Consider the following 16,438-nt stretch of genomic DNA (forward strand, 5'->3'; position numbering starts at 1 on the left):
GGGCTTTGTGTTTCAGTTCCAATCCCACTACAACAATTCACTAATTCATGTCTTATGCCTGTGATTGCATCCACAACAAGAGTATTGTGGCTGTGATCAGCATGCTGCTCTCTCGACTCTCTATTAAGGTAACTAGAGTCTTCCTTTCAAATTCGGTTCTTAGTTCACATGGATGCAGTGCTCTGCCACCAGGCCCATGAATGCTGCCTCCTGGATGGCACCCATCTGCGCTTAGGTTATGGAGGGCACGGGCTGCACCACCCGTGAGCCTGCTGATGGATTGAGGGGAAGGGGGCCCTTCTCCTGAGACCTGGAGGTAACCCTGGGTACTTGTAGCATTCCTTCTGCATCTGTCTCACTTGTATAGTTATGTCCTGGTACCAGTGAGTCTGAGCTGGATTTATTCTGCAGGAGGTTTGTAAGAGTTAAGGCCAACCTGCTGAGTACCACTCGAAGGCCCCGATTGCATGTGGGAGTAAATTCCCGTTGGAGTAGGAGGTAACCTTCGCCCTTTAGGGTATTGATATTTACACCTGTGGTAAATAACCTCAACCTGATAGTTCTTGTTTGTGGTGCGATAAGTGGGAATTGTTTTTGGTGGGTGCTAGATCCCTGTGTACAGGTTTCCAGAGGTCGATGCACACCCATAGTGTGGTGTAAGATTCGGGAAGTGTGATTTCTTTATGTTCGAGGCATATGAGCTGCAGATTACACACTGTGCATAGATCGCCGTCTGGTGTAGGGCCCGGATGTTGCAGTTGTTTTTCTTTGGAAAGTCTTTAGAAGTCACGAGGTATGTGACTCCTCCTTTGGATCATATTGCGCATGGGCTTCGGCTCCATCCTCAGATTGTTTTTTCCCGCCATCGGGGTCGGATGTGTTCTTCGCGCTCCAGTTTGGAACCGTTCCAGTTTTCCTGTTCGGCGCGCAATCCTCCCCCCTTTGACGGTATTGTCTCGATCGCGTTCTCCACACTCGAAGCGACTCTCAACAATCGAAGTCTTTGATTCCAGTCGTCGACGAAGGCCTTCGGGCCTACTTGGGCTCCGGTCCTGGCTGATGGAAAGGACGCCATTTAAAAAGTGTCCTCGATGTGAGTCAAAGTTTCCCCACACTGATCTCCATGAGGTGTGCAACCTCTGCCTCTCTCCAGAACACGAGGCAAGGGACTGTCCAGCTTGCGCCTCCTTCCGATCGAAGAAGACGATCCGGGACCGACGAGCAAGGAGAACGATGGCTCACTCGTCGACTTCGATCCCCGACGACATCTTTCAGGAAGACGTCGATGTCCCGGAACAACAGCACACCGAAGAGGGCCTCGTCAGCGCCTCCGAAGCTGACGACTCCGACGTCGAGGACATCACTCCGGCACAGAGGGGCGTGAGTACAGACGTCGACCCCGACCCTAAACGCCCCTCCAAGCCATTGAAAAAGGTTTTGGCCACGCCTTCGTGCCTAGGTATGCACCAAAAGACTGCTTCCCACGCCTCGCTTCCAGGCCCGGTTAAGAAGCCCATCAAGCCTTCAGGGAGCTCGGGCTCGAGCCAGCCTACCCTCGGTGCCGAAAAACTCTCATCGACACCGGCACCGAAAAAGAAAACGCCCCTTTCCTCCTCTGCGCCAAGCTTGACACCGAAGCACTCGGAGCTGAAGACGGGCACCGGCTCCTCAGCACCAATAACACCCTCGGAGCCGAGTAAGAAGCCGAAAAGCCTCGACTCCCAAACCTCAAAGCCGAAACCCACCTCGGAACCGAGGCAGTCAAAAGACTCTTCTAAACCCCACGGTTCCAAACCAAGAACCAGTGCCGAATCGACGCATAAAAAACCCACGGCTCCGACACCATCGGCACCGAAGGATCTGCCCCTTACAGAGGAACTGTTTCCACCCGATCCTTACCAGAAAACCCTCGTAAAGGATCCAAAGACTGGGCATTTGATGCTTAGCACCAGAAAAAGATCACTGGACATGCCAGCACCAGCTCCACCACCACCACAAAAAAGGAGAGACTTTGCCACCTCCCCTTTGAGGACTCCTCCTCCTCCTCCTCCTCCTCCACCTCCTCCTCCCCCACCCCATCATTCTCCCACACCATCTCCAGATGAGGATGATGATGATGACATTATCAAAACAAAGCTAAAACAGTGGAACCTTCAGATACCCAGCACCTAACCTGATGTCACTCTCTCAATATTCTCCCCTTAAATTTTAATGGGGATTCGCATGCTCCCTAATTGGCACCCACTGTCACAGTGCCTATTTCCTCGGGAATCCAACAATCTAACAACAAAGCACAGGTGCACCACAAGGACGGACTAAAGTTCACATTTGGAAGAAAAAAAAAAAATTATCTCCAAAAATGCAGATTCTTTAGAATATTTTCATTTATTCCATTTTCATAGCATGTTGAAAAAGCAAACTTCGATTCTTGGTAGGCAACCGACAAAACAGCCGACGCGTTTCGTCCTGATGCAGGACTTCTTCAGGGCTTTACGGAATCTTGAATCAATATCCACATCAAGAAAAATATAATTTCTGTATAACAGCCCATTCAGGTCCCAGGTATTCACAATCTGATACTTGCAAGCTGCAACAGCATGTGTGGATCTCCATCACCATCCGTCCATCGAAGTAAGGAGCTTTTTCAACATGCTATGAAAATGGAATAAATGAAAATATTCTGAAGAATCTGCATTTTTGTAGACAACATTTCTTTTTTTCTTCCTCCACATGTGAACTTTGGTCCGTCCTTGTGGTGCACCTGTGCTTTGATGATGACATTATCTACGACTCAGGGGACGGGGCGGACAACCAACCAACAGGGGACCCTACTTCTACAGGCTCCCCAGACCCATGGGATGGCTACAACATCCCTAATGTCCCGCAGGATGATATTTACCCTTCTAGACCCTCCCCCCCAGAAGACACCATGGGCTTTAACCAGCTACTCCATAGGGCTGCCCACTACCATGGGGTTGATCTCCGCACAGACCCCGTAGAGGAGGATTTCCTCTTAGATACGTTTGACACTGCACAGAGATACACCTCAATTCTGCCCATGCTTAAAGAGGTTATTAAGCACGCACCAGAGGTCTTTAAAGACCCCGTTAGGGCCAGGGTCATTAACCCACGCATCGAGAAAAAATAGAAGGCCGCCCCAACAGATCCAACCTACATTAAAGGCCCTGTACTTCTAGACTCCCTGGTAGTCTCCAATGCGAGAAAACGTGCCTATTCCCAGGCATCAGGCGAGGCTCCCCCGCCAGAAAAGAAGTCTAAACTCCTGGACGCCTCTGGCAAGCGGGCAGCGTCCCAAGCGGCCAACATATGGCGCATTGCTAACACCCAAGCGATCCTAGCCAGATATGACAGGGCACATTATGATGAGCTGGAGTCAATAATGCAACACCTCCCTGACAAATACAAACATAGGGCCAACAAACTAATTCAGGAGGGTAAATATATCACTAATACCTCCATCTGTTGTGCCCTCGATGCAGCTGACACCGCCTCCAGGGCAATAAATACTAGCGTCCTTCTGCGTAGGCATTGCTGGCTACGCATTTCAGGGTTCAAACCGGAGGTTCAGAGTTCCATCCTCAACCACCCCTTTGATGCGAAACACCTGTTTGGCCCTAATGTCGATGTAGCCCTCGAAATAATGAAAAAGGACACAGACACGGCAATATCTATGGGAGCCTTGCAGTCGCAAGCTCCCAGGCGCTCCTTTCGCCGTTCCTCTTTTAGAAGCACCACCAGAGGCTACTCCTCCGACAGCGCCTCTACTTCCTACAAGGCCCCTATCCAATCCACCTTCACTAGGGGTTACCAAAGAGACAGTTACAGGGGTAACAACAACAAAGGCAGAGGCAAAACTAACACCTCCCGCTCTGCCCCCACCCCCACCCAGTGACTTCCGTTCACTCCCCCCAGAGTATTCCACTCCAGTCGGGGGTAGACTCCACAATTTCCTTCCTGTCTGGGCTACCATCGCCTCAGACAAATGGGTACAACAGATAATTCAATCAGGCTACTGTCTAGAACTAACATCTACCCCCCCAACCATTCCACCCAAACAGCGCCCAATGTCACAGGAACATTTGTCACTTTTACAGCAGGAGGTGATCTCCCTCCTACAAAAAATGCAATAGAACCAGTTCCTACCCACCAACAAAACAAGGGAGTTTACTCCCTATATTTTCTCATACCAAAAAAGGACGGCTCTCTAAGACCCATTCTGGACCTCAGACCCCTAAACCAATACATACACTCAGACCACTTTCACATGGTCACACTCCAGCAGGTTCTTCCTCTGCTCTCCCAGGATGACTTCCTGACCACCATAGACCTCAAGGATGCCTATTTCCACATTCCCGTTCACAACGCTCACAGGAAGTTTCTCAGATTCGTAGTGGACGGTCACCACTACCAATTCAAAGTACTCCCCTTCGGAGTCACCACAGCGCCACGAGTGTTTACCAAGTGCCCAGCCGTAGTGGCAGCACACCTGAGAAGACAACACATCCACGTCTTCCCATACCTAGAAGACTGGCTCATAAAAGCCAGCTCATACAACCAGTGTGTACAACACACTCACGCCACTATCCAACTACTTCACGACCTGGGATTCACAATAAACTACGCCAAGACCCATCTGCATCCCTCCCACCTACAACAATACCTCGGTGCCACCATAGACACCTCAAGAGCGTTGGCCTACCCCAGTCCCGCCAGGATAGCAAGCATACAAGCTCTTCGTGCTAAATTTCAACCACAACACTCTCTTCCAGCCCGAGTGTTAATGCAACTGATAGGGATGATGGCCTCTTGCATATTCATAGTACCTCATGCAAGACTCCAGATGCGTCCTCTCCAAGAGTGCTTAGCACGCCAATGGAACCAGGCTCAGGGTCAATTATCAGATCTGGTGTTGGTAGACGGTCGTGCCCATCGCTCTCTACAGTGGTGGACCACCAAAAACCTTTCCAAAGGGCGACCGTTCCTAGAGCCGGTTCCTCAAATAGTTCTAACTGCGGACGAATCGCTCTCCGGCTGGGGAGCTCACCTACTACATCACACCATGCAGGGCAGGTGGACACCTCAACAAAAGTTACTCCACATCAACCATCTGGAGTTACTAGCCATATTTCTAGCCCTAAAAGCCTTTCAAACACACGTCTCAGGCTAGGCTGTCTTAGTCCGCACAGACAACATGACAGCAATGTACTACATCCAAAAACAGGACGGCACACACTCTGCAGCTCACTCAGCTTGCACAGACCATATGGAGGTGGGCCATACCTCAAAATATTTTTCTCCTAGCCCAACATGTCCCAGGAGTCCAAAACACCATTGCAGATCTGTTGAGCCGTCAAACACAACAAATCCACGAGTGGGAACTTCATCCACAAGTTCTTCAATCATTCTTTCAAATTTGGGGGCAACCACAGATAGATCTCTTCGCCACCCACGAAAACGCAAAATGCCCAAGCTTCGCCGCCAGATATCCACACCCATCGTCCAATGGCAATGCGATATGGATGAACTGGTCAGGCAGATTTGCGTACGCTTTTCCGCCTCTCCCACTCATTCCATTAGTGGTGCGCAAACTACAGCAACATTCCCTAACTCTCATCCTAGTTGTTCCGACTTGGGCCAGACAACCGTGGTACACCACATTGCTGGAACTCTCCGTAGTTCGGCACCAAAGGTTACACCTCTCTCCACGCCTCTTAACCCAGAACCATGGAGATATCAGACACCCGGACCCAGCTCAGCTCAACCTTGCGATCTGGCTCCTGAAATCCTAGAATTTGGTTACCTTAATCTTCCCCCTGACTGTATGAGCATCATTAAAGAAGCCTAAAGACGGCCTACCACTAGAGCTTGCTACGCAGCCAAGGGGAAACATTTCGTGATTTATTGTCACAACAATGTCAATCCCTTATATGTGTCTATCCAACACATCATAGGCTACTTACTACACCTACAAATATGCAACCTAGCCTACACATCTATTAGACTACACCTTGCTGCCATAGCAGCGTATCTACAAAATAGACAGCATCTATCACTCTTCAGAGTACCTGCCATAAAAGCCTTCATGGAAGGCCTTAAAAGAATAATTCCCCCCCAGAGTGCCACCCTCACCCGTGTGGAACCTAAACATCGGTCTCACAAGACTAATGGGGCCTCCATTTGAACCTCTACATAAATGTGAGCTTCAATTTTTAACATGGAAAACGGCTTTCCTTGTAGCCATTACTTCCCTCAGAAGAGTCAGTGAGATACAAGCACCATACAAGAACCTTTTCAGCAAATGCATCATAATAAGGTTATTCTCCGCACTAATCCAAAATTCCTTCCTAAAGTCATTTCTCCCTTTCACCTCAATCAATCTGTGGAACTGCCCATATTCTTCTCGCAGCCACAAACCATTGCAGAAAGAACTCTACACACACTAGACGTCAAAAGAGCTTTACTCTACTACATCGAGAGAACACAACCTTTTCGCAAGACCAAACAACTATTCGTGTCTTTCTCACCACCACACAAAGGCAACCCCATCTCCAAATCTGGGATAGCTAGGTGGATTGTTAAATGCATCCAGATTTGCTACCACAAAGCAAAACGAACACTCTCTGTTCCCCCTAAAGCCCACTCTACATGTAAGATAGGGGCTTCCATGGCATTTTTAGGGAACATCCCCTTGGATGATATCTGCAAAGCAGCTACATGGTCTATACCGCACACTTTCACTAAACTCTATTGTGTAGATGTGCAGACTAAGCAACAGGCTAGTGTGGGCCAGGCTGTCCTCAAAACACGGTTTCAAATAACTGCAACAGATACTGCTGGTCGCCGCTAGGAGGGGGTACTGCTACACAATCTATGCACAGTGTGTAATCTGCAGCTCATATGCCTCGAACGGAATATGCTACTTACCAGTATGCATCTGTTCTTGGCATGTAGAGCTGCAGATCTACACACGCCCACCCGCCTCCCCAGCTACCTTTATCTGTTCCAGTTTATCTTATTTAGATACAAAACACATGGGCATCTTTCCTGTTTCTTACAAAGCTCCATCATTTCCCCGCTGGCGAAAAACAATCTGAGGATGGAGCCAAAGCCCATGCGCAATATGATCCAAAAGAGGAGTCACATACCTCGTGACTTCCAAAGACTTTCCAAAGAAAAACAACTGCAACATCCAGGCCCAACACCAGATGGCGATCTATGCACAGTGTGTAGATCTGCAGCTCTACTTGTCAAGAACAGATGCATACTGGTAAGTAGCATATTGCTTCTAATATTTGGGAATATGCATCTGAATATTGAAAAAGACTCACACAGAATTACAAGAATGGTGCGGATTGTCTCTATTTATGTGTGTGATGTTTTGCTTCAGCCCAGATTAAATATTCTATTTATTGTTGGGTGGAAATCCTTCAAATATATTTTTGTAATGGCATTTCATTTCTACTTCATCCAATCAGTTCCTCAAGAGAACGTTGCAACGATTGCTGACTGCGCCAGTGTGATCGAAGGGGTGAGTCGCAGCCGCAACGCTTTACTGAATGGAGACACCAAGAACTACGACTGGGACTCCGGGTACACTTGCCACCAGCTGGGCAGTGGCGCCATTGTGGTGCAGCTTGCACAGCCCTACATGATCGGATCCATAAGGTAACACACCATAGATCACAAAGGCGATGTAGTGTTGAGTTGGTGCATGTCCCATATTCTTAATGTGTACCTTACAGTTCTCCATAGTGTTTATCTAGCTCAATCTTCTTTCGTTTTGGCTTTCAATCTGTATCAAGGAGACTTGTAGCTAGGCACTCTTGCTGCTAGGGGGTGACCTGGTTCAATATATATATATTTTTTTTTCCAATGACCTGTGAAATAAACTGATTATCATAAATCAGGATTGTCCTCATGCCGTAAGTAGGGAGTGGCAAGGCATGTCCTCAGAGAGACCAAGTATCTTTAGTTAGCGCTCAGTGGATTTTGGGTTCAACTGGTGGTTCTATGCTTTGACCTGCTGTTGTTGTTTTAACACTTATTGTCTAAACTTTTTGACAACATGTTCTTCAATGCTACTTATAGTTATTGGGGGGGGGGGTCATAGGCGATTCTCTGCTACATATATTTATAGGTTTTAGATTCATATATCTAGTTTGTAACCTATATCATCTTTTAGATTCACATATTATTCATTATTCCACCATCTAGTGAAATAAGTTAGATCCATGTGACTCACTATGACCATAAGCTCACAATTCACAAAAATTTGCCTTTTTTCGACCAGTGGGTGTGAAGATGTAGGAAAGAGCTGGTAGACATCACGTTTTCAACGTGAATCTCCAAGTGCCGGGAGGAAGACAATTCGACATCGAGGAGACTTCGACTAGGTCTGAGAATGTATTTCAGGGTAGTCCACAGCGGGGAAACCGAAGGTGGGCTTCGAGTCTGAAGGTTCTGGGGACCACGTTGGCCCACTACAGTGGTGCTTCCTGTTGTCGTGTTTTTGCGGTCTTGGAGCATCACAGCTCAGTCGTTGGTACCTGAAAGATCCAGGGGAACAGCTCTGGTGTTCCACATGAGATCCTGTGTCTTTGGAGAAGTGCTATCAGTCCTCCGAGACTTTGGTGGAACAGCAGCTTTGGCGCAATTGTCGAGAATAGGTAAACAGGCCGGCAAGGCTGGTGCCAAGTCAGTTGCTTCTTCTGCAGTTCTTGCTTTCATGACTCTTTACTTTCTTATTCTTGTGGTTGGCAGGATCCACTTTTCTGGTGCCAGAGGTTCCCCTAAATACTAAATTTAGGGGTGTTAGGGGAGTGTAGGGTAGTAGCTAATGGGCTACCTACCCTTGGAGTCACTATGCCCCCTATATGACCTCTTCCTGTGGAGTCAGGGCATAACTCTGTGCCAGAGTTCCTAAGTTTGCCATCACAAAGATGACCAACTCTCAAATGTTGTGTTCACTTCAGGTTAAACCACCTTAGCGGTGGTACTAGCCGGGGGGGTGGGCATGCCTTCCCCACACCCAGCTTTATTGGCTTTAAGGCTAAGGTCCATAGAGCCAGATACTATGGTTTGAACAAAATACTTTGACGAGGGGCACTATGGCAGGGCTGCCATGTTTATCAGTGAGAGTGTGGTATTTGGGGATGTATGAACATGTGTGCATATGAATGAGATGTATGTGTATGGGTGACTGGGAGCCTGTGTCATATGTCATTGTGGCACAGAACACACGTTTTGCCACATAGTGGCAACATTACATGTATAATGCAAACTTATAAGCATTTTTTTTGAATGACAGAAATTTAAAGTGGAGAAATTTGTTATAAAAATGTTCATGATATTGAGCATTTTTTCTGCATTTTAAATTTCTCCCACTTAAAATAATGGCCGCATTTTTCAGGTATAAATATGGATTGTCTACCAGCTACTGGAAGCAGGATGCATGCTGTGTGTAAAGGCAAAATTTTGAAATGGGAGAAAATTAAACTTAAGAGTTAACTTTACGCTTATATATATTCAATAAAACTCTCCCATTTCCAATTATCACTTTTACAAACACCAGGCATCTTGCTCCCAGTGGTCTGTAGACATGGTGCCATGTTTATGGAACAATACTGTTTATTATTTTTACTGCCAACTCTAGTGAATACACAGCAACTCACAGGGCCGGGCGCGTCTGAGGAAAAAGAATCCAGAAAGGTCTGGAACACAGCTTTTGCCTACAAGCCTGGAGCCGACAGTGTAGTTTAGGCAATTAAAATAGAAACAAAACAAGTAAAATGAAGAGAACCCCCTCACACCCAATTCTCCTTCCGTGTAGTAGCTGAGAGGTCAATAATGTTGACATAGGATGTAAAAGATATGGAGGTTCAGAGATAGTCTAAGTCTCAGCTGGAGTTGGATCTGGGATCAGGCAAAGTATGCGCAAATGGGCCCGGCATGTCAACTCTCAGAACTCAGAGGAAAGGATTTGGATAAAGGGTGTCCACATGTCGGAGTAGGATGTGCGACCAGAGTCTGCCGACAAGCACAGCTTCTTCATCCTTAGGATAAACTACAATTTATGCAACCAAAAGGTATGGTCTGGTATCCTGTCTATGCCCCAAAGAGAAAGTATGACCTGATAGGCTGTTTCTAGGGCCATAGCCATTTGCCTCCCTCTATTAGAGAGCAACGGGTGAGTCAGGGGATTCAGGAGTCCCAATATGGTATAAGCTGGGAACCTCAGGAAGGAAGTGTTGAAAGCAGAGTCAATGTCGTGTAAATCTTGATCCCAGTATTGGGTGAGCTTCGGGCAGTGCCATAAAAGGTGGATCAGAGCCCCTGTGTCCCCACATCCCCGCCAGCACTCCTTCGAGGGCCCTTTGTTCCATTTCTGAAGTCTCATTGGGGTTAGGTACCAATAGGAAGCAATTGTGTATGTAGTCTTAGTGTTGGCGATGTTGTGCGCTGTGTGGTGTAGTCTGTAAAAAATATGCTCCCATTCTTTAGTAGAGAGTGTTCTGCCAAATTCCGCCTCCCATCCAAGTTGTCCTCTGGATTTAACCAGGGTCATCTCCCTCCTAAGTAAGGCATAAAGCTCAGTTATAAGAAGTTTGTAGTTTGGTTTAAGGAGTAGCCACTTCTCAAAGGGGGTCATCCCGCTCCCTGCCTGGGTGCCATATTTATAATAGAAAAAATACAGCTATTTGTTTAGATTGGAGGAATTTAAAGTGAAGAAACCTGTTTCATTAAACTTGAAGATCTAACTGGCTTAATTGAAAGTGGAGAAAAAAGTTACGACTTAATGTTTAATACAAATATTTTTCTACCATTTAAACAATGACTGTATTTTTCAGTTATAAATACATCACAATGTCTGCTGGCAACTGGTAGCATGAGGCCTGCCGTTTGACATTTTGAAATGGAAGGAAATTAAAATGAAGTGTTAACTTAATGGTTAAGAGAACTTTTCATTTTAATTTTCTCCCATTTAAAAGCATTCAGAAAAATCTTTTTGTTCTTAGCTGCAATATTGAGTTGACAAGGACTTTTATTTAAGAGTTAAAAACATTAGTGCTTCAGTTCTTCATTTCTGTCCAGCCTGGTCATAAATCTGACTGAACATTGCTTATTGTCAGGCCCAGCTATCGGCAAACTGATATTAATAATGTAAAGTAAACACAGCCATCTCTTACCTTTAAAAGGAAAATGTGACCCTGTGCTTTTTTTTTTAAATGGAAGTGGAGGCTGTGAGCTACTCTGAATGTTAATGTGAGCTACTAGCAGCTCTCGACCGACTGGTTAAAGACACCTGCTCCAGATAGTAATATATTTCATACTTTTCATTGGTATACCTCATTCATTGGAGCGTGTTGGCACTGCAGGAAGAAGCTCACCTATACCATAAGACTCTTTCTGACAGTAAGAACAGTAGTGACGCTATTTGGAATTATGGTGTATTATTTTTATACTAAAATGCACCACTTCACATCAGGCTGATTCAAGAATGGATGAGCAGTCAGTGGTCTCAAGTAAATGAGAACTGGGAGGATCTAGTGGTTGTAATAAACAAGGTACAAAATAAATTATAGTGGTGTAACAATGTTCACATGCTGAAGCCCAGATTACTCAAAACACCCAGCCCAGATGCCATCATTACAACAGTTGCATTACAACTGTGATAGAGTGAAGTATATTTGTGCCCAGCAGGGGTATTTGGTGTCCTCGCATGAAAATCAGCTGTTGTCTCCTCAGTAGCCTTTGGCCTACTGGACTCCGAACGACTGTGCTCAGGCAGTGGATATTTACCTCTTTAACTCTTTTGCGACTCTTTAGTCTTTTAGGCTTGGGGAGGGCTTGTGAGCATTACTTTGGGCCTGGGCTGTTTTGTAGTAGGTGCTCTGAAACCTTGTAAAACCATTCTAATTTTAAGCAGCAGCACACATTACAGCAGAATAAAAACACAGATACATTTCTGGCTGAAGTGTAGCAAGACGACCAGTGGCTGAATGGCGATGGCATTAAACTGTATCTAGCGACAATCTGGGCTTGTGAACTGCACTTTTGACTCTGCTTGGCCATATCGAGAAACCTCAGTACGAACTCTCCCCATTCAAGCAAATTGTCAATAGTCAATTTGCCTAGCCCTATGCTCACAAAGCGAGCTTGTAGTATGCTGGTGAAGGCTGGAAGGAACCATGGACATCTCTAAAGGTTAGCATTAACCATAGGCGCCAAGGTAAAGAAAGATTCTAGCGCTACAAGCACTTTATTAACATTTGGGGTCCGCTCTGTGGTTTGGAAGGAGCAGTAGAGTTTTGGTTATCTTTGTGGATCCTAATTTTATGTGTGATATTTTCTCTAGGGGGTGGCAACGATAGAGTGCTATAGAGCTTAACCTAGTTGCTATGGTCATCTGGACCCAGATGTCCTCACACATATCCACCCATAGTTGATTGGGATTGCTAATAAGGCTGCTATCCATGGGAAGAAAGTTCCAGCCCTGAGAGAGAATGATCTCCATAAAGCTATGGTGGAGCAAGCCTTATTCAAACCTGAGAAAATCATCTCCATTCCATAATCTATGCTTCAGTTGCTAACAACATGCATTTTCCTCTTGCTTGAGTGGAGGTAGCTATAGTTGATGTGGGTTTACATGATAAGGGAGCTGTGTGCTGGCTTGGGAATGATTTCATCACACCAGAGCCATATGTCTTTATAACCTGTGCTTGCTATGGTGCATGCTGACTATCAACCTCATAATGTGTCGGAGATTCCTCCATAAGAGACATAAGAAGATAGGCTGAAGTCAAAAGCAAAGGCAGGCTCTGAGAAGGGGTCTATTGGTGCCTGTTACCAATCTCTCAGATGTTGAGGCGGACAAGCATCCTAAGGTGTGCCCAGCTATCCCTTCACCACTGGATCCGCACCAGATTACCAGTTCGCAGAGGTCTGGATCCTCGGTGGGAGTCGAGACGGGATCTCAGCTAGAGAGGTGGTGATCCCTTATCCGAGTTCCCGATCTGCCCCAGTGCGAGATTCTGCTGCCTGGGAGTCGGTCGCTGTACTTCCTGCGCCACTGATGTACCAACCCTCCAGAGTACTTTGAAGCTGGCCAGGAGTGGTGGTAATCACTTTCACGGGCAGTATAGGCGTTCCTCACTGGCACTTAGATTGAGAACAGAAGGATCACACTGATGCCGATCTTACCGAGCCCCTGATCAGCGGGAGTGCACTGTGGCAGGGGTCGTGGCCGGCTCGGGTCCCAGGGAATGTCCCTGTGCCATTGACAGCAGTGGGACCATCTTCCGTGGGAGAGAGTGCCAGCACCAGTGCCTTTGACCGGGAAGTGAGGCAGCTGCAACCCCTGCAGCTTGATGGACCGGCCAGGAAGCATTGCAGCAGTAGTAACGAGCTGCCATTTCTGCTGAATCATGAGTAAAAAAGAGGAAAGGATTGCCTGAAGAGGCCCTCGGGAGACCATCTCAGTGAATGGCAGGCTGGCTGTCCATAACACGCTGCCGTTGCATTTTGGCCTTGGACTTTGTTCTTCCTACTCAACCGACTGTGATCCCGGGGGATACTCGCTCCCTCTTGGGAATTCCCTCCCCCCAACCACACACCTCTACAGATCTACAAAGGTGGCTTCCATTAATATACATGCTGATTGGAGTACTATAACTATGACAGGGGTGAAACCAAAGCCTTGAAATTAGGCTGAAGGCTCAGGAGTAAGCTCCTCCAGGTCAAAGATTTAAGTTTTAATATTCTAATCTCCTCTGTATCAGGAGTTGGTCACGGTCGTCCCAGAATTGTGCATTTCTGTTTCTTTCAGCTGGATCTCTCTTTGAACTTTATGATAGAAACTTGTTTCCCCCTTTCCAAATGTGACCTCTCTGCATGGTTGTATTAACTGGATTTCGATCATAACACTCCAACCTCCCCTTCCACAATAAGATGCACCTTATAGAACGCTCTTATTCACCTGATTCCATGGGAGAACAAGGGGAGTCTCTACTTCAACACATCCAAAGGACAAGAGAAAACCTGCCCGGCAAAATGGAGAACTAACCTAGCAAACTTCCTACGAATAGCGAATACCACCAACATCCCATACGGTCAAAAACTGCTGATTTTTAACTGATCTATTTTCAAAGGAAACACTATCATAACTATTTACAGAAACATTAATGTCATGATCCAAGACAATGACATCAACCTGCGCTTATTTGAATATATATTCCCGGTGCTGTGCAACTCCATCTTTCAATCCTCTAACAACCCAAACCGCTCCCCTGAGGCCAACACAGAGCACAACATACATGAGATATGCCACAAGCTCACACCCCATCTATAATAATAACAATAACCTAGTATTTGTAAAATGTGAACAAGTCACCCCTAAATGTCTCAAGGCGCTGGGGGCCGTCAGGAAGATTAAGCAAACTATTGGCCAGAGTCACATGGTGCTGGGCTGAGCTAACGCCGGAGTCGGGGATCAAACCGTGAGCCCCTGTGCTCCAGAGTCAGCTGCCCTGGCCGCTGCGCCACAGCTCTCTACTTCTAACATACTCTGCACTTGCAACATGCGCCTCAGAGCCTGCTACCCATATCTTTCACGGCTTAATCCCAACCTTTCGCTCTGCCATAGTTAACTGCTCAGCCAGTCCCAACATGCAAGCTAGAGCCACGCCCAACTACAATGGCAGTACCAGACCTCATCCCAATAACCCCCTGAACAACCCTCCCCCCAAACAGCCCCTCACTATCCCTTCACTCCCACACCAAAAGAGGTACTGACCAAAATACATCTTCCCCAGAAATCCCTTGTTAGAATTGGGGGTCTCTAGTTGGCACAGGAAGGTACTTGTGACAAATAGGGACCCTCGCCTCTAGTCAGGGTAAGGAGGTAAACTCCTAAAATAACCCCTGCTCACCCCCTTGGTAGCTTGGCATGAGCAGACAGGCTTATCTCAGAGGCAGTGTGTAAAGCATTTGTGACCACATACAGTAATCAAGTGACAACACTACAGATGGGCAACACACAAGTTTTATATCAAAAATAAGTATTCTTTATATAGATTTACCACAAGACTATAAACGACAAAAATCCACAATACTGTTAGTTTAAAAGGGTAGAATTTAGCTTAGTTCTCTTTAGATCTTAAATGCGACACTTTTAGTTCAATGTACCTTTAGGTGCGACACGCAGGGCAACGAAAGTGTTGCAACGATGGTGATGCGATGAATGTTTGGTGCAAAGAAATAAAGACGTGAAGATCTTCCTGATGCAGCACGCTTCTCCGATGTTGCGGGAGATCACGGCTCGATGTGTCAGCTGCAGCGGCGACACCCTTGTCCAGGGATACAACGGCTTTGGCGGCGACACTCTTCTCCGACGTTGCAAGACGCTTCCGCTCGATGTGACAACTGCAGCGGTGACACCCCTGTTCTGTGATGCGACGACAGCAGCTCCAACGGTGGCACACTTCTCCGTGGATGCGAGGCGCTTTTCTTGATGCGGTGCAATACTACAGCTACAGCGGCGACATCCAAGATGCGACGGCAGCAGCAGCAACGGCGACACGCTTCTTCCTCGATGCGAGACACTTCTCGTGATGCGGTGCGATGCGACAGCCCCAGCGGCTGCAAAGGCGACACGCTTCTTCGGCGTTGCGTGACGCTTCTCTCGATGCGGTGCAATACGACAGCTACAGCGGCGACATCCAAGATGCAACGGAAGCAGCAGCAACACGCTCCTTCCTCTTGAGTCGCGCTTCCAGCTCCTTGCGACACGCAGTCCCTCTGAAGGCCCAAAACAGCAGCAGGCACTTCCAAAGAACTCTTAGGGAGCTGGTGTGTAAAGTCTGTTGTCCCTGAGACTTCAGCAAGAGGCACACTCTTCTCTCAAGCCCTTGGAGATCCTTACAGGTTGAAATAAGCACACAAAGTCTCTTCTCCTTCCTTTGGCAGTCAGGCAAACCACTGCAGGCCAATCCCCCAAGCAGCACTTCAGCTTAGGGATAGTCTCTCCTCAGTTTCTTCAGGTTCCGCTCCTCAGTAAAGGTTTCTTCTTGTTCCAAAAGTGATCTAAAGTTCTTGGGTTTGGGTCCCAATATTTATACCCAGTTTCTCTTTGTTCTCTGAAGGCAGAGAGGTCTTTGCCTAGTCCAAACCAGTTCTGGTCAGTCCTGGAGCACTTTGTTGACATGACTCCTTCTTTCCTTTGACAGTGTAGGCCAGGGCCATCAGTCGCACCACAGGAGGTGGAGCCAGCATTGTGGAGGGAAAGCACAGCCCTATTCAGGTCTCAGGTGTAACTCCTTCCACCCATCTACATGGAGATCTCTCTAATTAGCCCTGTGCTGACTCACCCTGTCTCTGGAAATTCCCAAGCCCCCTGGAATGCCCCAGCCCCTGTCACTCA

The 16,438-nt window shown here is 47.1% G+C and overlaps 1 protein-coding gene across 1 annotated transcript in view; it reads left to right on the plus strand.

The window, feature by feature from the left end:
- The window catches only part of BTBD9 (BTB domain containing 9), a 702,660-nt gene that overhangs the window by 453,181 nt on the left and 233,041 nt on the right, over nt 1-16,438 (plus strand). Inside the window, exon 8 of the mRNA XM_085610241.1 lies at nt 7,497-7,686. Within this exon, the coding sequence (XP_085466367.1) occupies nt 7,497-7,686 (190 nt within the window). The remainder of the gene's footprint in view (nt 1-7,496; nt 7,687-16,438) is intronic.

This window comes from Triturus cristatus, chromosome 6 (genome assembly GCF_964204655.1).
Source record: "Triturus cristatus chromosome 6, aTriCri1.1, whole genome shotgun sequence".
In the NCBI taxonomy this organism is placed as follows: Eukaryota; Metazoa; Chordata; class Amphibia; order Caudata; family Salamandridae; genus Triturus; species Triturus cristatus.